General features: G+C 40.6%; 1 protein-coding gene across 4 annotated transcripts in view; it reads right to left on the reverse strand.

Annotated features, from left to right (window-relative positions):
* The window catches only part of fynb (FYN proto-oncogene, Src family tyrosine kinase b), a 60,996-nt gene that overhangs the window by 1,997 nt on the left and 32,591 nt on the right, over nt 1-26,408 (reverse strand). For 2 of the 4 annotated variants that reach the window (XM_030405511.1, XM_030405512.1), the window contains exons 3-12: nt 20,735-20,991; nt 14,068-14,164; nt 11,040-11,138; nt 9,845-9,948; nt 9,124-9,273; nt 5,339-5,503; nt 4,093-4,272; nt 2,229-2,305; nt 1,377-1,530; nt 1,076-1,207 (exon numbers count right to left, since the gene is read on the reverse strand). In XM_030405511.1, the coding sequence (XP_030261371.1) occupies nt 1,076-1,207; nt 1,377-1,530; nt 2,229-2,305; nt 4,093-4,272; nt 5,339-5,503; nt 9,124-9,273; nt 9,845-9,948; nt 11,040-11,138; nt 14,068-14,164; nt 20,735-20,981 (1,405 nt within the window). In that variant the 5' untranslated portion in view covers nt 20,982-20,991. Of the gene's footprint in view, nt 1-1,075; nt 1,208-1,376; nt 1,531-2,228; nt 2,306-4,092; nt 4,273-4,874; nt 5,031-5,338; nt 5,504-9,123; nt 9,274-9,844; nt 9,949-11,039; nt 11,139-14,067; nt 14,165-20,734; nt 20,992-26,408 lie in introns of all 4 variants that reach the window. The other 2 variants (XM_030405515.1, XM_030405514.1) reach the window with 2 other exon arrangements.

The following is a 26,408-nucleotide window of genomic DNA, read 5'->3' on the forward strand; positions in this document are numbered from 1 at the left end:
TACTAAATGGAATGTATTCCCTCACTGTCTCCAAGTTTGGGCAGAGCAGTTTCGTGCATCTTCAAATGCTTTATACGGTTGCTGGTGTTGAAATTGCCCAGACTCTTGCGACCCCTTCAGGCGACAAGCCTTGGCTACTAACCATGTTGCCATTTTACTAGTGACATTATCCAGAGAAAATGTTTCCAACCAGCTGATTTGTTGCTCACACCGATGGACTCATGTGAAATCAACTTCCTCTTCGCTGCTCTAAAAACAGTAGTTGTTAGGGGCAGCACAGCTTAACTTCCTATGTTGGCTGTTAAAGCAGCGAAGAAAAATTGAATTTCCGTGTGTAACGTTAAACCAACCTAGCTGGGAAGGGTCCCGTTTCTTCATAGAATTGCCCATACTGACAGCTGCAATTTCGGAAGAATCTGCAGTATTTCCGATACTGGTATTGGAATCAGAACTCTATAATCACTGAACTAGGATTATGTAAGCTAAATGTGTACCCCTTATGATGTTGTAAGACTAATTAAACTTATAAACTACTTTACTATGCTTTTTTAACTTTAAGTACTATTTGGCCACTACCAAGCTGTGTGAAGGACCCACAGCCTGTAGTTCCTGCTAAGCTGCTACACATCTGTTAGCATCATGCTGCTCCTTCAGCTCATTGTGTGTTAACCTTACTCTCCTTCTCCCTGAAGCACATACAGCCCACTAGCACCATCTGGACAAACATGCGTTTCCCTCCTTGCTTGTAGCTGCACTCTGAGTCCACTGTGACTCCCCTTTGCTTTCTCTTTTAGTTTCTGTCTCAAATTCAACTACCACAGGTGAGCAGTGGTAATTAAAGGTTATGTCACCATCAGTCCATGGAAGGTTAGCCGCACCATTAAAGAACCTTTCACTCCCATTAACAGGAGGAGGGGGCTGCCAGTTGTCACAGACAGAGCTGTGTGTGCTTTGGTAACAACACTGTATTTCATACAGAAGAGCTTCCTACTTATCAGGATCTTTATCGTCACTCAGGTTGAAGGCTACATCACACAAGGCCTCTGCTGTCTGTTTAACCCTTCACTCTCCTCACCTGGGTATGGCACCCGACCCTTGGTGACCAGCTCTGTCAGTAAAATGCCAAATGACCACACATCCGATTTGATGGTGAACTTTCCGTACAGCGCAGCCTCTGGGGCGGTCCACTTGATAGGGAACTTTGCACCTGGAGGAGAGCAGATGACATGCGCATGAATGACCCTGCTCATCTGCAGGTGACGTTACATGTTACAATTCAAGATCAGTTGACTTTGTGGGAATCTTATATGTGGGAGCACCAGATATGTGCATTTAACATCATGTGTGCTCATTGGGGGAGGACTGAGAAGACCCACCTTGCCGAGCGGTGTATTCGTTGTCTTCTATGAGCCTGGCCAGGCCAAAGTCAGCAATTTTGCACACCATGCTGTCTCCCACCAGGATGTTGGCGGAGCGCAGGTCTCTGTGGATGTAGTTCATCCTCTCGATGTAGGCCATGCCTGCTGCCACCTGGAACACAGCACATTGAGAGCAGCTGCATCTCACTGAAACATCATCTTAGTATTATTTCTGCTGGATACTGCAACTACGATATGCTCGAGGATACGTGTGGATAGAGCTCTTCTTTCATAGTTGTGGGAGCGCGTATGTATTTTTCAGTGCATCAAAATATGAATAATTATTGCCTGGCAGTGTAAGTTAGAGCTTGAGTTACTTTTTTTTTTTTATTAAACATACATTTCTAATTCAGCATTATATACTCTTCTACAATGCAATAGTTGTGTTGTACTCACTACTATGCTGCTCACAATGTTGTCTTTTATACCTATTTTCATTCACTTATTTGTATGCAAGAGGATCAGAGCCACTGTAAAAAAAAATATTTGAATTCAAAGCACTCTGGTCAGAATTTAAACTGACTTTGCACAACAAATATCTGCAGTATGGAAGTCCAAAAGGGCAGATACTTAATAAGTAAACCAGCAAATACATTAAATAATATTTAATAACTGATAAAACTCTTACTTTTGTACTCAAAAACCATTCGTGTGAAAGTCTTTGGCGATACAAGAGAAATCCTTTAGCCTGTAAGTGTCTAGTTGGGCTATGTATGTACTTTATTGGGGGGGTGTCACAGTCACACTTCTTCTGTACAGTCCATTGTCAGCAGATACAGTATAACATGAAGTGTGTTGATCCAGGTGTACCTGTGCTGCCATGTCCACCAGGTTAGGCAGCTTCAACCCTCGTCCCTCTCCATCTTTCAAGAAGTCCAGCAGGCTTCCTACAGCGAACAGAAACACATGTCCTGTGTCAGTCCACTCTCACATTTAGACATTTTTAGTTTTTAGTTGCAACTTTGTGTTTGTCCTCGCGACTCATTTTGTTTTTTAAGTCTCCTGGTTTTTGTACCTTCCCGTGTGTGTCTGCAGTTGGGTCCTCAACTAGTTTCTCCCCTTGAAGCGTAACAAACTGTCTATAATTCAGTAATTACCAACCACAAGAGCGATGTGACAGCTAAATGTTTTGGAGACATGAGCTTTGTAATTTGCCTACTAACTTCTACTTAAATCAACAACGATGACAGTTGATGTAAATACAGGATGGAGCAACTTGATGATCAACGCAAAGGCTTAAGACATTCCTAAAATTTTACACTGGATCTGCTGTTTGAAAACACTTTCTCCTCTCCAACTCAATGGGCTGACCTAGACGTGGCAGCATCTGCATGCAGCAGATACATTGATGCAAATCACTGTTTCCATTCCACTTTCCACTGTGTGTTCTCTGATGTTAAGTGTGCGTCCACAGCTCGCGCTTGTGAGGTTTCTCGATTCCATTGTTATGGAAGATTGTTTTGAAGGCTGTAATCATGTCTCGTTACTTAATCCGTCTCTTTGACAGAAGGGTTTTTCTAGTATGTTATTCTGACTAGAATGGAACAGTTAAGTTAAATACATTCTGCAAAGTCTACATGCATGCCTGTGCACAGCGCAATATGCTTCAATACACACTAGCACATCAACACTAGCCTTATATTTAGACCATTTTCCACATTGTACTGTGCATCAAATTTTGCTATTGTAGCAGTTCAGGTCAAAGTTTTAAACACCGTGGCCCAAAATATATAAAAATATAAAGCACATTTACTGTGGCCATTCATAGTCCCCAGTGGAACATTCCAAGTAAGTTGTCTTCTTGTACCAAAATCAGGGGGAAATTTCCATTGGTTCAAACATTAACATCTAATGTGCAGATTTCGGTTCAATTTAGTTTAATACATTGCTTTGCAGATTCCTGTTTCATCAGTTTTACTCTTATTTCACTTTACGTGATAAATGTGTAGTCAATTTTCAGTTGTAATATCTGTGACAATGTCGACAATCTCGGTAGGACCAGCATGCTAAATTACCTATCCCATTATGGTGAAGGAATAACCTGCAGATTGAATGCAGAATATAAGGTCAGTCATGGGTATAGTAGCATGGCTAAATGCTACTGGGGGAATACAATTTTCAAATTCCCAAACCATTATAATATACCTTGCATCCTTGGTTGTTATTTTAGTGGACAAGCAAACAATCGCTCGCAGGACCAGGATGCTAGTAGCACAACAGCATAGCAGCTTCTCCTCTGTTGCTTAATAGCAGCTGGCAAACTGCTTTGAGGTGCAACGTCGCCACACTCTGGATTGAGGCACTTAAAGTTAACGTCACACAAACAGGCCATGGAATGACCCTCCCTCACCAATGCATGATTTGTTCTGAATAAGATCTAAGAGTAAACCCAATGGGTACCTACTGTGTCCATATGTGTCATGTGTTATGCATACAGATTCACAATGGGCTGAAGTTTAAATTTAGCCAAAGTTTAGACAAAGGTCTTGTCTTGTCTAGTACATGAATTTGATGGTACAGTTTTGTTAAAATAGAAGAACATTTTTTTACAGAATTTATGAAATGGCATAAAACATTGGCAAAAACTAATTTGGAAGAAATCCTTTTACAAAGATCTGTGTGAATGCCTGTTAATGAGAAGTGTGGACATGTGCATGTGTTTGTGTTCATCTACCTTTGCCCATGTACTCTGTGACGATGTAAATGGGCTCCTCAGAAACCACAGCGTAAAGCTGCACCAGCTTGTCGTGGCGGAGTTTCTTCATGATCTGAGCCTCTTCCAGGAAGGACTCAGGGGACATGGTGCCAGGCTTCAGAGTCTTCACTGCCACTTTAGTGGTGCCATTCCACGTTCCTGACATATGCACACACATGCTACCATCAGTACAGCAGGAACATCAATTCATATTCCAATTGACACTGATTTGACAATCCTGCCGTCTAACCTGAAGACATGATTTACAGCTGAGAGGCAACTGAAGTCAAAAACGGGGAGAAGTTTTTCTTTGAAATAACAATGGTTAATAGTAATGGATCAGGATGCACTCAGAGAACCAGTTCATGTGTAATTATCATGTTGTGCTAAAGGATGATTAAATGGGTATGAGATTTAGAGTGAACCTTGATTTGAAATGGCTTTCACAAACCAGGAGAGCAATCCATCAGTCCCAGCATGTTTGAAATGTGTTGCTGCTATGAAATTCACAATAAGCAGGTATTTTTAAAAAATCAATTGAGTATATGTCAAACAGATTGGCGAATTCTCAGATTCTCTTTTAGTTTGTTTCAAGCAGAGCCCCAATATTTACTAAATCAGTTTTGTGGCAGGAATGCTTGAGAGGGATAAGGTAGCATTTGTAATCACCACTTATTAGGAAACACAATTACAAATTATTTGAAATGAATCAAAATCTTCACATTTATTTCCAGGATAGTCCAAGGGGAAAACTCCCTTACCGTAAAACACATCAGCAAAACATCCTGTCCCAAGCTTTAATTCCAACTCAAGTTCGTCTCTGCTGATCTCCCAGGCATCATGACTCAAGCCCAAAGTGTCAGGGATGTAGTTCACACACACGCCCGTTAAATTAAAGCACAAACCATCCGCACTCTCTACAGGGGGAGGGAAGGCAAGGCACACAGGGTTAACTACTAGAGCATGCAGTGAGGAACACAGAAGGGAGCCATCTTTAGACTGTAAGAGCAGAGCCCCTGAGGTACTGGATGTTTTTCAAGATGATGTTGGGAAGGAGGGCTTAGAAAAGTATTTACCTGGCAAAAGCCCCTGAGGATTATTAAAATGTAATTTCCCCGTCTCATTTGATCCATTCCCCTCCCACGCCAGATTATCTGATGTCTCTGCTGACTCAGTGTGGTCCCTTCCATGTGGCCTCTTTTTCTGGAGGCGACTAGACCCGTACCCATCCAAACCTCCCCAAACTGCCCGTTCCCAAGACGCTTGATGAGCTGCAGCGACTCCCGCGGGATTTCCCACACATCTTTGGTTTTGACAGACAGGTCAGCGAGACGGGGCATTCCTTTGTGGCAGGGAACCACCAAGCGACAGCAGAGCCCAGCCGCTCGGTCTACAGAGGCCACACAGCAATGCACAAATAAGAACAAGAACAAAGAGGGATGTACAAAGAATTAGCAGAGCATTCTGCAAGAGGGAAAGGGTCAAAGCAACTCAGCTACTAGAAACAAGGACGATAAAGAGCAGAGTAAACAAGAAAGCCGAAAATCGCGTCCTCTGTTTACTTCTCCACCTTATGACGACTCCCTGTAGTCAAAATAATTCAAGTCAGATGCACAATAAATAAAACTTGGTGACGTGGGCCCATATTTTTCTGTTTTACCTTTTAAAGTTACTCACTACTCAAGTATCTTTTTTAGTTAATGCTTTTGTACGCAAAACGTCATTTAGTGCTCGACTGTTCCTTTAATTATTTTTCTTATAGCTTCATCTTTATTGAATGAATACACAGTAAAAGTATCTCATAGTGCTGCAAAAGCTGAAGTACCAAAGCAGCAATTACAGATCATAGGAAAAGTATAGGCTCTCTATTATGGCTCACTTTTGTTGATGGCATTTGCGACTCATGTACACTTTTTATACTAATGACAGTAAATAATGGAAAGAGATAGCTTTGGGTGTCAGTCACTTATCTGGGAAACACACATCTGCAGTTGTGGTTAAACACAAAGATGGAGTTCAGGGATTTTATGCACCATAAGATGCATTAACAACCATGCTTGTTTAGGCGACAGTGTGTTGCTCCATCTGCTTCCATTGTAATCCTCTCTATTGGCTGTGTAGGACTATCAATTTAGCTGATGATATCGTAACCAGCGTCATGAAATCACACACCTCCTGCTTTTTTTTCTGGAGGAAACGCTCATGTTTGCCTGTATCGATTAGGCCAATGGATTAGGGCAGAGTTTCCATTGGTACTTTAGACTGTCCTTCCTCACCACTAACAGTGATATGGCCCCAGGTTGTTTGCACAGGGCAGTAAACAGGAGATAACAGCCATGGGAGGATTCAACCTGAAACTTGGCCATCAAAGCCCATCTGCTGCCTCAGATGCTCCACTCACATATCAATACAGCACTATGTTCACTCTACTAGCTGTCATAAAACCTGTCAATACGCGGACTGTATCCTTGCAACCACCATCAAAACAGGCAGTGTTTTCTAAAAAGGTGTGGCTTGATCAGACTTAAGTTCAATCCATGACTCACAGATGAAACCTTGAAGAGTAAACCAGTACACAATTTTTGTGTTGCTGCAGTCAGGGCAATATATTCAACTTGCTTAGTTATGCAATTAATTCGTCAGTTATCTAAACAGTGCTCATTTCTGACTGTGGTGCCACCAACAAAAACCACAACCGGAGAACAAAGGATGAATGAGCTGGATGCAACACACTGACTCCACCAGTTATCGCCAAGATTTTCTCACCATCTTGCAAAAAAGCTTCTGCTATAATCATCATTTGAAAGGTGCTATGATCACAATACATTTAATACTTCAGTATTTAACTCTTGCTAAACAGTGGCCACAAGTAGTGATAAGAGGATTTAACCAATTCAAAATTATTATTTTGTGTGATTTAGCAGTTTCTGAGCTGAACACTACTGTTGTGACTACAAAAAAATAAATTTTTATGACGTAATAAGTTTTATCTTATAAACTTGTACTTTAAGTTAACAAGTATGTAACGTAGTGATCCTGCCTTCTCAATGAAGTGACATGGTGCAGAAACAAGTGGTTATGCACTTAATTTGCATTTAGGGAAATTGAAATTTGACTTACAATCTCATAATTTTGACTCAAGATTTGAAATACTGATGTAAAAATCATAAGATGGTAAGTTTGACTAATTTAGTATCTCAATATTTTTCTATTATTTAATTGTTAGACTTGCAGAAAAGGGGTTTCAAGCACATTCAGCGAAGAGTCATAAAGACAGCAAGCTCTCAATTTTGCTTACATTAACTAACATTAGCCACCACTATCTGCTTGCAATAGCAGACCAAGTGGCTGTAGCAAGAGGTGTTTTGTGATTGTAACAAGAATGCTTTATTACATTCAGATTTGCAGCCTAGTATAGCAGATTTTCAAGGTGCTATGTCTTGTTCCATTCTCATCATTTCACTGGCATGTGAGGAATAGCTACATTATACAGTGCATCAGAATATGCCCTTTAGCTCTTTAGACATGAAAATGGGGGAAAGCGGAAAGCAATAAAAGCACCAGCCTCGGAGAGAGTCAAGGTTATTTAAGTCTTATTGTCAGCTCCATGCGTCATCCAAGTGATAAAATGTAGAGTAACAGTTAATGTGCCATGACACAAATACATACAGAAAATCCATAGTGTTGATTTAAGGGCTTAAACGTCAATATGTCAATGTGCTATTTAGAGCATGACAGAAAAAACACCCTTTTCTCAGTGGGAGGAAACAGGATGTGAGAGATAAAACAGAACAAATGTGAAAATAAGATCACAGATATACATCATCATCACTCCTGGACACGGGGTTATAGAAACAAAGGAGAATAAACTTAATGAAAGGGTCATGTTTCTTGTTCTCTGCTCAACAGATCTGTATTAGGAATGAATGCGAATCTAAATCCATTAAAGGTGCCTGTAACTAATTTGACTTCATAGTAGTTTTCCATTTTTTATGGTATGTGTAACTTTTTAGACTTGTATCTAAAAATGTGCTGGCAGACCATATTCAATTATAGTGCAGTGTTTTCCAACAGAATCTGACTTTATCTGTGGCGGTGGCTTTCCAGCTGGGGTGACATAGAGCAATGCGCACTCGAAAACGCTGCCAACCGAGTTGGCTAACTTCCGGTTTAGCGCCGCACTAATTTGGGTGGGGATAAAATGTGATCGGCGGCTCCTCTAGACTCTCCAAATTTTATTGGATCGAATTTTCCAAATTCTTACAGTAAAACGAGTCATCTTGCGGGGGTTGTGGCGCTTTTATTACCATTTTACAGATGCATTTCATGCATGACGGCCTCTCAGCCCATAGTGATGCAAATCACTTTCTACATTACCAAAATTGGTCATCCAATTTGTTGTATGTATGTTTTTGTTCCCACACATTTGGTCACAGTTTCAGAAGTACCATAAAAAATTCTGATTTGCAAACATTTAACTGGCTTGTCGCCTAATTTTGGGGTAACTCAGACATTCAAAGCTGCTAATGTGTACATTTTCCAAATGCAGCTTTCAGTCTGTCTTATACATGTCTTTAATGGCTGTATTTTCCAGCATATTCCTCTGCTTCTGTGCAGAATATTTCCTCAGAACCATGAGGATAAAGCCTAGATTTAACGACAGTACGTTAACTGCAATACTTCCTTACATTGCCAGGGATAAATCCAAATATTAACCAGAATATGTTGCAAAATTAACTGAAAAAAATCTTAAATTTAACCACAATGTATTGTCAACTTAACCATAAATCTTCCTGAAAGAGAAATGTACAGGTTACATTCTGAAACATAATCAGAATTAGCACTAAACATTCAAGCATTAGTCTTCAAAAACAAATGGTAGTATGTGGTACAGTAAGTGATAAGCTCTAAAATAAACCAAAACATTTGACATAAATAACTAGAAAACCTCATATAATTCTCATCTAAATACAGAATTAGTATAAATTTCATTAAAAAGTGTAGTTGTACCCGAGTAGTGCTGAACCAGCTGCTGCAGCGTTTCAAACTGAGCCCTGGTGGTGATGTAGTAGCCACCGCTGTCCAGCTTACGTATCTTATAGTGCTTGACATGGTCACCTTTCACATCATCCCAGTCTCGTATGGACAAGGAGAAGGCCCCTGGGGGAAACACAGTTGAGTTGAGTTAAGTCTCTGAAAATCAAGAACTTGTCTCAATAAAACTGACAATATCTAAATCAGAAATAACATCTATTGATATAAAAAATTGTAAAAATTGGACTAGGCATTCAGCACTCACTTTGAGTCTTACAACTTGCTGCTACATGAACAGTTCAGTAGCTCACACAGCTGGAGCTCATGCAGGAAATATCAGGTTCTACTTAATTTTATACTATCAGGCTGCTGCAGTCAGGTTGATAGACAGCAGTGACGATAAATCAACATTTTTAACCTAGCTTAAAAAGTAGAAGCAAAAAGCTGAGATCAGTAAAGAGTTACAGTATTTTTTACTCACACTAATACGCAAATGTACTAATTTCACATCAGTTAACATCAACTGTGTCACTTGCCCCACCCAGCTTAAACTGATGCAAATGTACGTTAATTTGAGTCTTTGCACTGACTTCGTATGGAGTCTTGACTTGGGGCAAATATGCATGCCTTCTATTTAAACACACCTTTGCAGTTAGAGTCACACAGACTGATAGTGTGAGTGTGTCTGTGGATTTACCTTTAGTGGTTTCACTCTCCCGGATGAGATAGGTTCCTCGAGGGTTGCCAGTGGACAGCAGCTGTCTCTCTGCATCCTTACGGCCCAGTTTACCAAAGTACCAGCTGCAGTTACAGAAGGAGACAGGTTAACTTAAACAGCAGATTTAAAGGACCCTGAATCACTGGAGCAAGTTTGCTTACTCTTGCTCCATTCCCTATTTTGTTCTAATCGTGTATAATTGGATTGTACTTCCATTGTTGGTCAGAGTGGTTCTGAAGGTCATTCTAAGAAAAACACACAGACTGAACATACTGCACAGTCCCACTCACCAGTAATCATTGTGGTGAATTTAGTTTATTAGGATGGATGTTAGCAGTTTGACTCTGACCCAGCAGCCAGTCTGTAATATGGGCTGTGACAAGTGCATGCCCTGCTGTCAGACCTGTGCACAAGTGATTGATAACTCACAGTCTCTAGTCCTGGAAAAACATCTTCTTTTTACTTTTGATTCACAGCAGGGTCAGTAAAAAGTAAAACTTTGGAGCAAGAAAAGAGAGCAGCATGACACATGTGTGTGTATTTCTCAGATGTAGATCTCACACCTCCTCTATGTGTTAAATCCCAGCATGCTCCTGTTGGTTCATAATGAGATTCTACCTCACAGTGATCTGAATGGATCTTTATTCATAATCCTTCCTGACTATGTTATGTCTGTAGCAGCATGATGCTACACGCACAAACAAAACTACACACAAAATGAGGAAAATTTAAATATTTGTATTTCCTCATTCTTTTTCATTCATCATGTGTCAGAGTGAAACCTAATGGTTTAGGGGTGGGTACATGTTCATGCCACAATGTGTCCACTCAATGTCATTTACATTCAGGGCATTAAGCAGACGCTTTTTTCCAAAGAGACTTAGAGTAATTCAGACATTCAAACACTGATGGCGGTGGCTGCCATGCAAGGCGCTGACCAGCACATCAGGAGCAGTTTGGAGTTCAGTATCTTGCCCAAGGACACTTCAATAGCAAGACGCTGGCTCTACCACTAAGCCACAAACTTGACCTCTCACCTTTGGCTGACATTTTAAATTCTAAATTCATCTCTGCATATAAATGTTGTCATATAGAAGGCAAGTAGAGACTGTGGGGCACACACACACACACACACACACACACACACACACACACACACACACAGTATACTAACTCCTCAGCCTGGATTGAGTCCACTGGAGCCACGTAATTACTGGGAATGTAGCCGCTGCCACCGGTGGTAAGCGAACGAGCATCCCACCAGTCCCCTTCACTGAAAAAGAGAGGGAGGATTGGGAGAGAGGGAAAAGACATCAAAACAGAAGAGCACATTAATGCACTTTATTACATTTATGCAGACATGCTCTATGCCACTGAACACAGGTTTAGTTTGCCTTGCTGCAAATACTGTCCATGTCAAGTATGTAGTGAGTAGGGCAGAGGGCAACATGTGGCTGTAGAAAGGTGGTTTTTAGCCCTGTAGCCAACCATACTCAAAATCTATAAACACATGTTTACACTGTATGAGTTAATGAACCAGTGAAGGGGAATTAACTTGTTAAAAGAACAGGTTAAACATTTGGGAATTGTTAACTCATTGTTCATTTAAGGTCACACCAATGTGTACTGTATGTATTAGAGCCCAACTGATACCAACTATATCATCCGACTTATATTGGTAAGGCAACATGCAAATTATGATATTTATGTATATTATTATTGAAATGTAGCAGGGAGAAGAAGAAATCTTGTACTACCCATTTCCTTCTTGGGTTAATAGATGACACAGACAAGTGTAAACTGCCTTTAGCTACAAAATCCACTTAAGCTACAAAGTTTAAAAAGGGTCCCTCCTAGATGTCTAGAAATGAGAAACCAAACGTTCGCAACATTATAATGCATGGAAATTCTGTTGTCATCTTCTTAGTTAGGTTAAAGTAAGAAACTTTAATTCAGGAGGTGTGTCGTTGTATTTTTCTGTTTGGTAAGGAAATACATAAAAGAGGCTGTCTCCTCTTGACATTATGCAAGTTTATTATGCAAGTGTATTACACTAAAAGCTAAGAGAGCTTGTTAAACACTAGCAAAAAATCACCACTTGCATTTCTCCCAGCTGAAACGATGAGCCCATTATACTAGCACATCTTGAGGCACAAAGTGGGATTGGGAGACGGGGTTAGCATGCTAAATTGACATCTCTGCAACACAATATATAGAGGTCTTCGACACAGTCCACAAGTACAACAATACAGTATGACATCAAATTCTTTACTGAGGTAGAAGTGAATAAGGCAGTAGACAAGCTGAGGGTGTTGATTCCTGTGGTGGTCCAATTATAAACATGCAATTATATTTACCACTCTCCTACAGACACAATCTCTGTCTCAACAATCGGCCTTCTGAGAGAGAAAAGTATGCACAAGCAAGAGGATGTGCTTGTGCAGCGCAAGATTTGTCGGTATGTGTGTTTGTGTGGAGCCGGAGAGACATAAACAGATGTGGTGGGGTGGGCGCCGGTCTGTTCTGCTGCCTCTGTGTCCAGAAACAAACCCCCAAAACCAACTCTGCTCTGCCGCAAAAAGACAGACAACAACAAGAGCAAACAAAGACCTTCCCTCCTATCTCCAAAGGGATTCAAATCCTCTCTCCCCATGGTGACTGCTGATGAGAGAATAATGAAACACAGGACTGTGCTGAGTGAGAGGAGTCATACAGTACGGGCAGCCATTCACAACACCACAGTGGGTCAACTAGCGTTCTGGACCTACTGCAGACGATGAATAAGTCAGTTTACTAACAGTGCAGTCTTGTAGCATTCTGTTAAAACAGTACCCATTTCCTGATTATGTCTGATGGAGCCCCACAATAAACACACTTGTGGTGGGTTATAAAAAGCCTGAACTGAATACAGTGCCTCATAAACATTCAGGGATGGACGTTTCCAAGAGGACACCATCACAAAATAAGAAGGGTCGACCGTGCAATTCTGTCAGCTGTGGTGGTGGAGTTAGGATTGCTGGTGGTGCTGCTTTGCGAGCCTCATCTGCTCAGGCGTCTGTCAGATACTTCCTGCCAGCTCAGACAGGCTGGAGCAGCAGAGATCTTAGGCTTTAACTGCCTTCATCCAGCAGGGGTCAGTGTGGCCTGCTGGAAGAAGCCCACTCCATGCTGGAGGCTGGTTGAGGCGTGGGCAGATGGAGAGGAGAGGACAGAGGGACGAGAGATAGAAGGGGTGAAGATACAGCTCTGTCTGGCCCCTGCTGCTGCTGCTGCTGCTGCTGAGGAAGACAAAGAGGGGAGGAAGAGGAGGGAGAAAACGCTCTAACGACAGTGTCTTCCTGCTCTGGCTAAGGCCAAGCAGGGGCTGGGGCGTGTCGTGGAATGTGGAAGACGCTGGCCGGGACAGGATGCTCACTGGGTGTGGTGAGGAGGAAGACTGACCTTGCTGAGGTGATAAGGCAGCCGTGTACAGTAGACAGTTTTCATTATTCATCAGGAGCCGACTGATGGCAGAAGCATTAATATTTAAGGTACTGCACGTTTGTGTAAAAGCACAGGAAACATCAATAAAGCACATATCTCTCACCACCCCCCAGAAACAACATGATTGCACCGGACCCTTATTCAGCAGTGAAACAGTTAATTAACTCAATGAAACAATGGAGTAACATTCAAACTGCTTTCCCCCCTGCAGTACTGTGCAGTACATGCAACAAGCAACCTAATCACTATAAAATGTAAAGGAGACTAGGGTCGACCCAGCATTCTCCTTGCCTCCTCAAATGCCTCTGCACCACTGCGGAAACCTAGACGGAGAGGGTCACTGCAGCACTCTGAGACACTGCCTCCTGTAGTCAGAAGGAAAACCAAAACCATCCGTAGCTGAAGCCAGGATGTTGAAGAGCTGGGACATGCTGAGTGCTGCCCTATTCTCTCACTCAGTCACTGGTATCAGGGAGCATCACACACACAACATTTACATTTTTATATTTCCCCAGACTGGAGGCCAAAATTAGTCTGGTTCACATCAAATTATGAAACCTAAACACTTTCCCCCCCCCCATGTGCAGGGTTCCACTTTTACCTCAGCTGAAATACGATGCCCAGTCTGCTCCCCTCGCAGCAGCACCGTCAGGGATCAAATTGGAAAGTCACATTTTTTCCAAGGGCAGGCTGTGTGATAAGCAACTGTAGTGACTTACGTGCTGTTGATAATCTGGAACCTTTCTCCTTTCTTGAAGCTGAGGTCATCTTCTGTCCTTGCCTCGTAGTCATAAAGTGCCACAAAGAGGGTGACTCCTGCAGGAGGGATAAAAACACAGTGTCACCACTCCGCAGATCAGCCAGAGAAAATAAAGCTCAGAATCATTTTTTGACGGATGCAGTAGTAGCTGCAGCACACTGAGAAAATAAGGACCGGTCTGAAGGTCATGTTGAATTTAATGGGAACTTCCTTTTGTAAGTAATGATTGATGATCAAAATAAATGGAAACACGCCACCAGGGAGGCAAAGGATATTCAAAAGATGTTTCCCAGAAATGACATTTTGATGTCAATTTTAACTGGTCATGTATAGGCATTGAACACTTGTTTCAAACGAACTGTAGTTGATGGTGAGCCACTGCTGGACTGAAGAGCTCAGAGCCAAGGACTGCAGACCTTATTCTCCCTTCTGCCATGGTGGTATGATAAACATCAGAAACTGTACAAGGCCAGCAACTTATAGGCCAAAAATAGGTATTCATAAGCATTTTTTGACTGGTTTATTCATCTCACACACAACGCTGTCAAATGCTGCAGCATTCATCTCCACCACAAGTATACGCTCAGCCTGTGGAAAACACTTGATATCGTTTCTTCAGTTTGTTCAAGAGTGATATATCTTGACAAATGTTGGATGTAAAGCAATTATATTTTGCACAAACATCCTTGTTCCCCAAAGGATGAATCATAATAACTTTGGTGAACGCATGTCAAATTGTTCACTTATCCAGTGCAATAATTCAACATCTACATGATGCATTGGCACATCATTCAATACAAATATCCACTGGTCCCAAGATGAATCGACTTGTTGATCCTGTGACTTTTCTTCAAGATCCCCCACTAAGTAGCATTGTTGTGAATTGTGATAACTTATCACACACTTATCACGTTCCCATCGGGAACCTGTACTATGCATTTACTGCCACTAGACAGCTCTGTTAAACATTCCCTCTGCTCTGATCGCCAACATCTGTCTGCTCCAAGCACTACAGCTGTCTCTCTCTCTCTCCCTCTCTCGCTTGCTCACCCACACACACAAACCCAGTACTGCCCTGTTTCATAAAAAGAGCCACGCCACTCCGTGTTCTCAGTATTTCTTTGCCACTACAGCTTTCCTGTGGTAGAATTGGCTCCATACATGAAGTCACCTCATCTTAGCAGCAAAAAATAATTAATTCCCATTTTAATATATCTTAGTTCCACTTCTCAAAAATTATTTCTCACCCTCACACTCCTGCTTAGCGCTTTAATTTATCTAGGCTCACTGAGGGATGTGTGCACAGATTGAAGCATTATTATTAACCTCAATTTTCTAGGGAGGTTCGAGGAAAACTCAAATGTCAAACTGCCATTTAGGGTGTTATTCTTAGAACATAAACTGGTCAATGGCTGCTACACTACCAGTTAGAAGTTTGGACACACTTTCTCATTCAATGGTTTTTCTTTATTTTGATCATTTTCTACATTGTAGATCAATATTGAAGACACCAAAACTATGAAAGAACACTTGTGGAATTATGTAGTAAACAAAAGCTAGAACCTGTTTTATATTTCATATTCTTCAAAGTAGCCATCTTTTGCTTTGATGACAGCTTTGCACACTCTTGGCTTTCTCTCGATGACCTTCATGAGGTAATCACCTGAAATGGTTTTCCAACAGTCTTGAAGGAGTTCCCAGAGGTGCTGAGCACTTGTTGGCTGCTTTGCCTTCACTCTGTGGTCCTACTCATCCCAAACCATCTAAATTGGGTTTAGGTCAGGTGATTGTGGAGGCCAGGTCATCTGGCGCAGCATCAGCCATCACTCTCCTTCTTAGTCAGATAGCCATTACAAAACCTGGAGGTGTGTTTGGGGTCATTGTCCTGTTTAAAAATGAATGATGGTCCCACTAAGCGCAAACCTGATGGGATTGCACGTCGCTGCAGGATGTTGTTGTAGCCATGCTGGCTAAGTGTGCCTCCAATTTTGAGTATATCACCAACAGTGTAATCAGCAAAGCAGCCCCACACCATCACACCTCCTCCTCCATGCTTCACTGTGGGAACCACATATGTAGAAACCATCTGCTCACCTTTTCTGCGTCTCACAAAGACACAGCAAGTGGAACCAAAAATCTCAAATTTGGACTCATTAGACCAACGTTAGATTTTCACTGGTCTAATGTCCATTCCTTGTGTTTCTTGGCCAAAGCACTTTTCTTCTTTTTGTTGTTCTTCCTCAGAAGTGGCTTCTTTGCCGCAATTCGACCACAATGGCCGGATTTACGCAGTCTCCTCTGAACAGTAGATGTTAGTGGGCTCTAATTTGAGTTAACCTTCTGTTAATTTGCTGTTTCTGAGTCTTGTAGCTCTAATGATTTTATCCTCTGCAGCAGAGGTAACTCCGGTCTTCTCTTCCTGGGGTGGTTCACATGAGAGCCAGTTTTTATCATGTGTTTGATGGTTTTCAAAACTGCACTTCAGGATACATACAGTTCTTTTTTTCATTTTCCAGATTGACTGACCTGCATGTCTTAACGGAATGATGGACATTCCATTTCTCTTCACTTAGCTGAGTGGTTCTTGCCATGATATGGATTAGAACAATAGTTGCATGGGGCTATTTACTGTATTGAACTGTGTACCAACCCTACCTCAGTACAACATGACTGATGATCTCAAACACACTAGGCAACAAACTATATATCGTCACTTCCATGTACATCCAAAATGGCGTTGCTATGCGGCATAAATGATTGGACTGGACTGGAGTAGACTTCGATGCATGTTATATTTGTTATTCATGTTATATATTGTGTTATATATAAATATCATTATGTCATTTATGTTGTATTGGTACATATATATGTGTGTGTTATCAATGTTCCATAACAAATGTTAAAATAAATGTTCCTTTAAGTCTATATGTGTTTTTCTTATATTTCTTATATATACAACTTTTAGAAAATGTTTTTATTTCAATAAGTGCCAGATAAAGGGTTACAAATGCAAGACATTCCAAAAATTAACTCTTGACATGGTACAACTGTTAACTGAAGATCATTCCAGATGACTACCTCATGAATCTCACTGAGAGAGTGCCAGAAAAACTGTGCAAAACTGTCATCAAAGCAAAAGTTGCCTACTTTGGATGTATTCAGGATTGATCTACAGTGTAGAAAATAATAAAGATAAAGAAAAACCATAAATGAGAAGGTGTGTCCAAACTTATAGACTGGTACTGTAAATACAACAAAATAGTTCATGATAGAGACATGACAACAGAAAAACATAGTTTTTATAGAAATAAACTCATTGGTATGGGATTGTGGGGTAAATGTTAACCAGTTCATCCAGGTTTTTCCATTCTGCTTTAATTAAATTAACGGAAAATGTAAAATTAAACTGGATGGATCGTTTAATTCTGCCTGTTTTTAATTGGGATGAAAAGGTTATTTAGTAGTTTGAATTAAATTCACTGTCTGTGACCGTGCTGTGATTTAGTTGCTGTGTTTCTGTTGACATCTAAACAGATCCTTCACTCATCAAATAAAAAGAGAAATGTCCTACACTTCAACCCACAAAGAAATGTTACAAGACCACACAACAGTAATGTGGTAGCTCAAAACAATCAAAACACTGTATAACAGCATCCATGTGATTATAAACACACTAGAAAGTATTTTTCAGTGCTTTTTATTTTCATATTTCAGGTTTCTTCACAATTCCCATGAAGCCAATATCCACAACCTCCCTAATGCGTTTGGCCTCTCTAGTGACAAAACAAGTTACACACTCACACAGCAATAGAGCTGTTGTAGAAAATTCAAAAAAAAAAAAACTTACCAAAGAGTGAAACAACAGTACTTTGATTACGTAATTCATTTAAATCCACTAAATACTAAGACTTCATCGGTTAGTAGAAGAGATGTTATATATACTGGTTAAATTATCAGTAGGGTATGGATGGTATTTATTAGGATATGTATTTATTTATTTATAAGAAATTCCCTTAAGGCGATCTTGCGATATTGCGCTCACACAAGAATGAGACTGAGGGATGAATGTATGTATGGGTGGAAAATCCTGTAAACTCTATTGCTTCTGGGCAGGGCAATCACCAGCGCGGAGGCATACAAGTGACAAAACAGGACAGCGTGCACACACAAAGTGCAAAAAAACCCTCACTGCCAAGGCAAACTATTTCTGCAGAGATACTTGAAGTACGATTTTTATTGTTCACCTTGTTTGTGTCGCTTCAGAATTAGTTTGACTTATCTGTGGGTTTGTATCCAACCTGTCTCATCGTCTGACTGCTTGTAGTTCTTGGATCATTGTCATAACTCATTCTATTAGAGACTTGCATCTCTGTCTATCTCAGTAACTTAGGTAAGTTTAATTGGTCTAATCTCGTAACAGAGCATTATGAGCAGCACAAAGCAACAAAAGTGTTTTGCTTAGGCCTGAGGTGACTGCAGCTGCTAAGCTGTTTTATGTCTCTGAGTGTTTGACAAATGGAACTAGAATGGGCACTTCTTCAAAGTACACTTAAACTCTATTGATTGCATTTATTGAAGTTAATTTCACTTCAGATGCTCTCACCTGGCTGAAGCTTTGCAGGGAACAGTGCTGACATGAAGAGGCTATGTCAGGCTCCTGCTGATTAAATTGTAGATAGAAAAAGATCTGCGGCTATTCATGTGATAACTAACACAGAAAAAGGGAGCGAAGACTGTTATAAAGACACTGCTAGAAAATTCCACTTGGTGACATCGACTGCAAATTAATAAAATGTCTGATGCCCCTTGTAGTTTGGGCTCCTCTGTAGTGTAACTGCGTGGAGTGATTGTGACTATAGCTGTGTTATAGCAGAGGTTGAGAGGCGGTTTATGTCCAAATTTCCCCGCCAATAGAAAATTCAAAAGCTAGACTCCTCTCTGCTCCCTTGCCACTGTGTGGATTTGGATTATACAGCGCAGAAAATAATCCACACTATGAGGGCAAGAACTCCTGCTAAATTAAGTGGAAAATGCTGAGCTCCTACGCAGAGCAGCTTGGGCGCAGTGAAACATAAAGGATATCCTGAGTAGGAATATTCCCCACCTGAACAACGAGCACAGCACACACAGCTGTGTTAATACCAGCCGGACGTTCTTGACCGGGCCAGGCTGAGGTCAGCAGTGGAGCTGTAGTGGGCTCTGTGAGGTGAGGATTTTGGGATACCATAGGAAGTCTTTAACTGCACAAAGAATCCTGAAGAGCAGGGTTTTTGCATATGAGGGTGGATGTGTGTGGGTGGGTGTGGTTACATAGAATATTTAAATTGCGTGGGAATAAAGTGAAAAGAAACAACCTTCACACTTTACTATGTATTGCAGATACTCTCCCCTTCTAACAAACAACTAAGACACATTAATCCAAGACATACCTGTAGGAATTATTATTTCCTTCACCAATCTCTTAGTGTCTCTCAGAGCACTTGGTATTGAGTTATCAATATTCATTGATATCTTTGATGGCTTTTAAGTTTTGATGCAGGAACTCACAAATGTCCTACTTTGCTTTGCACAGCCATGACAAACAATGACCTGAGCGTCTGTGGCTACAGTTTTAGCAGCGTGTCCTTCACCGTTGCCCCTGGTCTGCACTTCTTAGGGGAATTTTGGCTGACTGAGCACATTGAATATGATGAGAGAAATCATTATGATTGGCATGCATGAGAAAAGACAAAAAAAAAGGAAAGCCCTGTGAGCATGTCACTGAGGTATCCATGATGCCATACATTTAGTCCAAATTTAGCAGTTTGTCCTTAAATTCTTATTTAGTGATAAACTTATATTCAGAGATATATTCCATTAATTGGCTACATTAGTGAGAGAGGTGTGAAAATCGCACAAGCACATGCACACACACACACACACACACACACACACACACACACACACACACGCACGCACACGCACACACACACACACACACACATACACACGTGGTACCGTTGCCTTGGGTGTTCAATCAGTGACTTAATTTGACTTGATTTGATGCTGACCTTTCAATGTGTCCCTAAAGAGATCAGAGCTGTCCAGGACAGGATTGGATTGTTGTGGACTAAAATGCCTGATGTCACAACAGCTTTTTTAAAGATTTCATTGCATTTTGTAATGTTGTATGATACAATACAGAGGTGAATTACAGCAGTTCTAACCAGGATTATGATCATATCCAGGGACGAAAATAAAAGTCAGCCAGGGGAAAATTAGAGGCATGAAGCAACAGAGAGACAGAGAGAAGACAGGCTGTGGCTAGCTGGTTAGCATGCCGACTTCAATCAACATCTCTGAAACACAGTACATAGATGTCTTTGACAAAACATGAACACTATTGTTCATTTTTCATTCTGATTTTCATTTGAATGTTTGAAACTAATTCTGGCTATATCTTACAACATGTTTATTGTTTTTACTCCAAAAACAGAGACTGGATTTTAGTTGAACCTTTAAACCTTTTAGGGAGCATTTTGATATTGCATATTTGACTAGAAAGTGCAAAAAAGCCCAACATGCATATATGCATAACATGCACTTCTGATCATGACTGTTTCTAACTAACATCACGTGACTCTTACCTGTCCCACCACGACTCCTAAGAGTTCCGGTATTAGAGGAAGTGCTGACCCCCCCAAAGACAGTCAATCCCTGTCCGACAGGGGCATGGAAGTTGTTGTAATTGGGGATGGCGGTGACCCCGAAGCTAGGGTAATGCTGAGGTGTGGGGTCGGCCCCATAGTGGTAGCCGGCTCCCTGGGAGGTGCTGGTGTCTCGGTTGTCAGTGAGTTTGGCTGCTTCCTTATCCTTGCATTGCACACAGCCCATTATCTATAATCTGTCGACAACAGGAGAAAGAAAAGAAGTCAGGGTGGTTCAGATGAAACTGGTTGACTTGAGTGAACAATCATAGAAAAACTGCAAAGAAACAGAATGACTGCTCAGTAAACATAAAAGACAGCAGATTGTGGTTGTGTAAAGACCCATTTAGATCATAGCTCTTAAGTGAATGTGACAGTGGAAGATTACATCAACAATAAATAAAATGTCATAATGGGCAAGAGAAATAAAGATGAAGGACTAAAAGAGCATTCCAGGCAGTGAATTCAATTTATATACTCTAAGATCAACTGAAGGATTGATGAGATGAAACATGGTGTCTCGTAGAAGAACGGACCAATTGAAAGGTGCTTAGCTGGACAGCAAACCAAACTGAAAGGAATGAACCACTCTGTTCAAGGACTTGTCACTGCCTTCTCTACAGATGACGTCCTTCCACTGACGAGTCCTCTGTCCTGGGGGGCAGGGACATTTTCATTGCCTGATACAGTAGCTCAGATGACTCACACAAACAATGTGTCTCTTTCTTGGTCACAAGGAGGCAGCGAGGCTAGTTGCAGTGACAGGGAGACATGGAGGTGCTGCACTGTGCTGCCCTGCATTGTCAACATCCCCCTGTTGATCTCAGTAGAGACTGGTGGGAGGACAGAGTGTTGGCAGCTAGAACCCTGGTTTTACATGAAGCCAAACAATCAATTACAAATAGTGCACATGATAAAATGGAATGGAATATAATAAAATGGACAAACTGACATATAATTGTCTAAATACTGTACATTTATGCTACACAGACTTTATACAGTTTAGACCCAAGAGCTGCAACGATTAATCGATTAGTCAATTGAAAGAAAGTTAGCAGCCAACAACTTAATAATCCATTAATCACTTAAGTCATTTTTCAAACAAATATTTTTAAAATACGTGCTAGTTCTAGCTTCTTAAATGTGATGGTGTGCTGCTTTTCTATATCATCTATGATGGTAAATGAAGAGGTCTTGGGTTTTGACCATTTCTAAAAATGTTTTAACATCTTATAGACTAAATCAGCATCTTAACCGTTTCTCAAGCCAAGGAGCCCTTAGCTGATAGAGATGAGGAGCAGGGAGCCCCTACTACATATATTGTAAAAAAAAAAATATTGAATACTAAACTAGGCCTTACAATGTGTAGCAATCAGGTCAACATGTTTTAATAATACATATCATATCTCATCTTAGGTAATAAAATATTGGCACCACTCTGTCATGCTCCTAATACATCATATTCCTGCCAGAGAGTTTTATGGGAGATGACCAAAAGTCAGTATTTGACTGACCTGCCTGAGTAAGCCAACTAGTTTTTTGAGCAGGTGCTAATGTGGGGTTAGCTAGCGATTGCAGTGATTGCATTAGGAATGATAGTAGCCTAAAATCAATGTCTGGTCTATCAAATGATTTTTTTTTTTTTACAGATAGATTTTTGCTAAAATCACACTGGATTCATGTTAATGTGAACTTTCAGACACATTTAAAAAAAAAACAAAAAAAAAGATTATGTAACATTTAAATATTCAAAATATCAAATAATAATTTGGTATCCCACTTGCTATAATGCTGAGGACCCCCTAGAATCCCTGATAAAGACACAGTGACTAAACAATAAGTTGATGAATGGTATAAATAATCAGAGGATTAATCAAAAATGTAAATAATTGTCAATTGCTGCTATAAGTATATTATATTACTTTTTGTCACATGAAAAAATGTCACATGAGGTATTTTCACATGCACACCAGAAATGGAGTTTCTACTATTTAGACTTGGCTTTTCATTTTGCTGTATACATGTGCAAACTTTCGTGTCCATATTATGACATTCACAAAATAGTTGAGGGCATTTATGGTTGTGTCTTTGTTGATGCCAGTGCAGCCCCTCAGAGAAACCTTCTCTACGAATTAGAGGAACAGCCTCACACTGACTGACACACCATGACCACTTTTTCAACATAATTATAGACTGTTCCAACAAATTGCATGCTGGCGCAGACAGAGGCTGAAATGCCCGTCAGCTCAATCGGAGGTTGTCCAAGGAAGTGGGTAGAGAAATCTTACCATATTATTTGGTTTAAATAAAGTAAGATAATAATGTGTTGTCTGTGCCAAGGACCAGCATTTTAGACCGGAAGATCCAGCCTTACTTTTTGTATGGTGTTCATTCTGTCACCTTTTTAATATTATCATGTTCCAAGTGCTTGGTATGATATGCCTGGTATGACTAACTACTAGCGGTGTCAAAATTCTCCAAATCCTCAATTCGATTTGATTTAAAAAGTTAACCATTCGATACTGAATCTTTTTTTTTTAAGCACAGATGGCTATGCCAGATGGTTTTTATGCCATGATAACTAATTTATATTTTTTAATTCTTATTACAAAAGATGGTCTCTATGATGTAGTGAGTGACATAACCCATATCACTTGTTTACAATGGACTAAGGACTTGTCAAATTTAAACAATGTATTAATAATATAAATGTAACAAAAACTTGTTTCACCAGTCAATTGAAAAATAGTTGTAAACATAAAAACAGAATACATAGATGTTACCTGCCACCTGGTGACCCTTGTTAGTAACTGAAGTGTGAACTGTTCATTCAGATGAGAAGAGTGTACATTTAATGTAGTGTGTTGTGATGGTCATGTAGCTCTGCGTTGCTCTTAAAGTTCAACAATATGTCTTGAAGTTATTGCTTTAGCGGGCATTATATTGTGGAAATTTAGCTCTAAATGTGGAGTTGGCTGTGTTAACAGTGTTCTTTTCTCAGCTCCGTCTATTTCTTTGTGATGCCTGTGGAGATGTCCTGCCACATTTGTTGTGTTGCCTGTGGATGTGTATGCTACATGCACATAGAATAGCTTACAAACTGTGGTTTCCTTTTTTACATCTCGAAAGTTATTAACCCACTGGTGATGCAAAACAATTCCACACCCCTGATTTCAGAGAAGCGAGAGGGGGTTCGAGTTCAGTTCATGTGTCTACTATATACCCAGTTGCCATGGTGTCTTCTAATTGGCTGTAGCTTCAGGTGAGAGGAGCTAATGTTTACCTGCTGCACTACAACATGCTATGTGTGGTTTTTTTTTTACCTCCTCTTGGCACGCCTACTGGACATGACACTGGTGGAGTGGCAAAATCCTTGGTTTCTCAACACCTTTGATCTCTAAGGTTGGGATTGTGATGTCATTTCAATAGATTTCCACCTTACAGTCGAGATTGTAACGCCCCTACCAACTACAGTGTAAATGTCTACTGGCTTAAAATTGGGTTTGTTTGGAAAAATGTAATTGTTGGTGCTGGCGATTCAGCAGTGGTGAAGAGCTGCAAAAGTGATTGCATGGAAAACATTGCGTTAAATAACATATCGTTAACATGCCTTGTGAAACCTTTGTGCTGACTTCTGCATTAAGGAGATAAAAAGGGGATCAGGATGAGCGCAATATCACGTCCACGATCTGTTTAATGGCATCTGTTTGATCCATGTCAATGACCTGGCATCAAACCAAGCAAGTGGAACAAAATGGTCGGTTCACTCGTGAAGCAGCAGTGCAACAGCACACGCCACATCCACTATGTGTTGTTATCCTGTGTAACAGTACACGGGGCAGGCAGGGGGGCAGGCAACAACAGCAGCAATGCACTACTCCGTGCAAAACTGCAGAGCATCTCTCATCTCCACAGCAGATTGCAGCACCACCTGAGAACACCAAACCCTTTGCATTCTGACTCTTTACATAAGCGATGACTGGCAGAGGGAGACTGAATCAAACTTTTGGAAGTGAAACAAATGTATTGATCCCTCTGAGCCAGATGGAAAGCTGTTCCTGTGCAGTTGTTAAATGATAATCTTGTGGGGTAATGATGGATCAACCTGTTATCAGGGAGAAATATGGTTTAGCATTACAGCTGGTCAGTTGGATGTAGATGAAGTTGGTTTTGGTGGATTAATGAAGCTGATTAAGGGCAGATCAGAAGTGATGACAGCAGCAACAACAGCATGTAAACACACACACACACACACACACACACACACTCACAAGAGGAAGATTCATCCGTGGGGGAAGATATGAAGTGAACAGAACTGATAACATTACCAGTATCGGGAAAGAGGATTTGAGAAACAGAACCTTATCACATTAAAAAAACAAACAAACAAAACAAAAAACTTGTATTGTTTATTGCTGGACTTTTGTTTCGGTGAATACAGTTTGAACTTCCCTGACCCTTAAGAAATTTCTGAAAAAGTAAATGGCAGAGATCGACAATGCAGACACCGATTAGTAGTAATCAAGGAGATAAATTACCAATATATGGAACTGACATACATTTGCAGTGAAAAATAAAAAAAAATGGAAATACAAATCTTGGTGTTAAAATTAAGGGTAACCAGTGATGGGATGTAACTAAGTACAATTAACAAATGTATTGTACTAAAGTATAATTTTGAGGTTTTTCTGTTTTCCTGCAATATTATACTTCCATTCAACCACATTTATTTATCTACTTTAGTTACTAGTAACTTTGTAGATTCAGATGATTGAGTGCTGATAGACCATTACTTGTAGGGATGCACCAAACCGATACAGGCATCAGGTATCAGGCTGATGCTGCTCTGGAAAAAAATTAACAGATGACACGCACCGATACAAGTTTATTGATTTTTTCGAACTATTTCGATGTTAAATGACTTGCGCATTCGAAATATAGGTGTGGCTCATTTGACTACGCAATCGCAAATGGTGGCTGGCTTGACCATGAATTTGGAATACGTGTGTGATCTTTTGTTGTGTAGGAGTTTCATCCACCTACATTCCACCCGCAAATGATCAGAAAGAACAGTTTTATGACCCATCCTGCTCGATCTACGGACCGAGATCTGCGCACACGCAGTGTCCTCCTCAGCCAAATATCTGTGAATTGTCTGTTATGCAGTCAAATGGAGTTTTTAATGAATGTGAGGCGGCAGAGGGTCCAGCAGCGGTGGACCACATACCTGTCCTTCAGTGAAAATGAGTGCCACTGCTTAAAAGCTTCAGGTCCTGGCTCACCTGGCCTTTTAAGGCAATGGGAGATGGCACCCTGATTGGTTTACTTTACACCCAAAGCAAACTCATGACTAATTAAGGGTCTAGACACAACACCTTTGCGCTCTTCGCCTTACTTTGCGCTCAGATTATTTGCCGATTCACTAGCGAAATTGACTTGGACAGGCCAAAATTGATTCCTGCCATGCCCTTTAGACCAAGCGCTATATGTATCATATACATAGGGCCCAATGTGTCTAAGACAGGGGCTATTCTATCACTAGCTTCTTTAAAAACTTAATTTGTCAAGCAATTAAACCATGTTTATTCTGTGCTTTTTCTGACCAACTGTAATC

Source organism: Sparus aurata, chromosome 22, assembly GCF_900880675.1.
Source record: "Sparus aurata chromosome 22, fSpaAur1.1, whole genome shotgun sequence".
NCBI classification, from domain to species: Eukaryota; Metazoa; Chordata; class Actinopteri; order Spariformes; family Sparidae; genus Sparus; species Sparus aurata.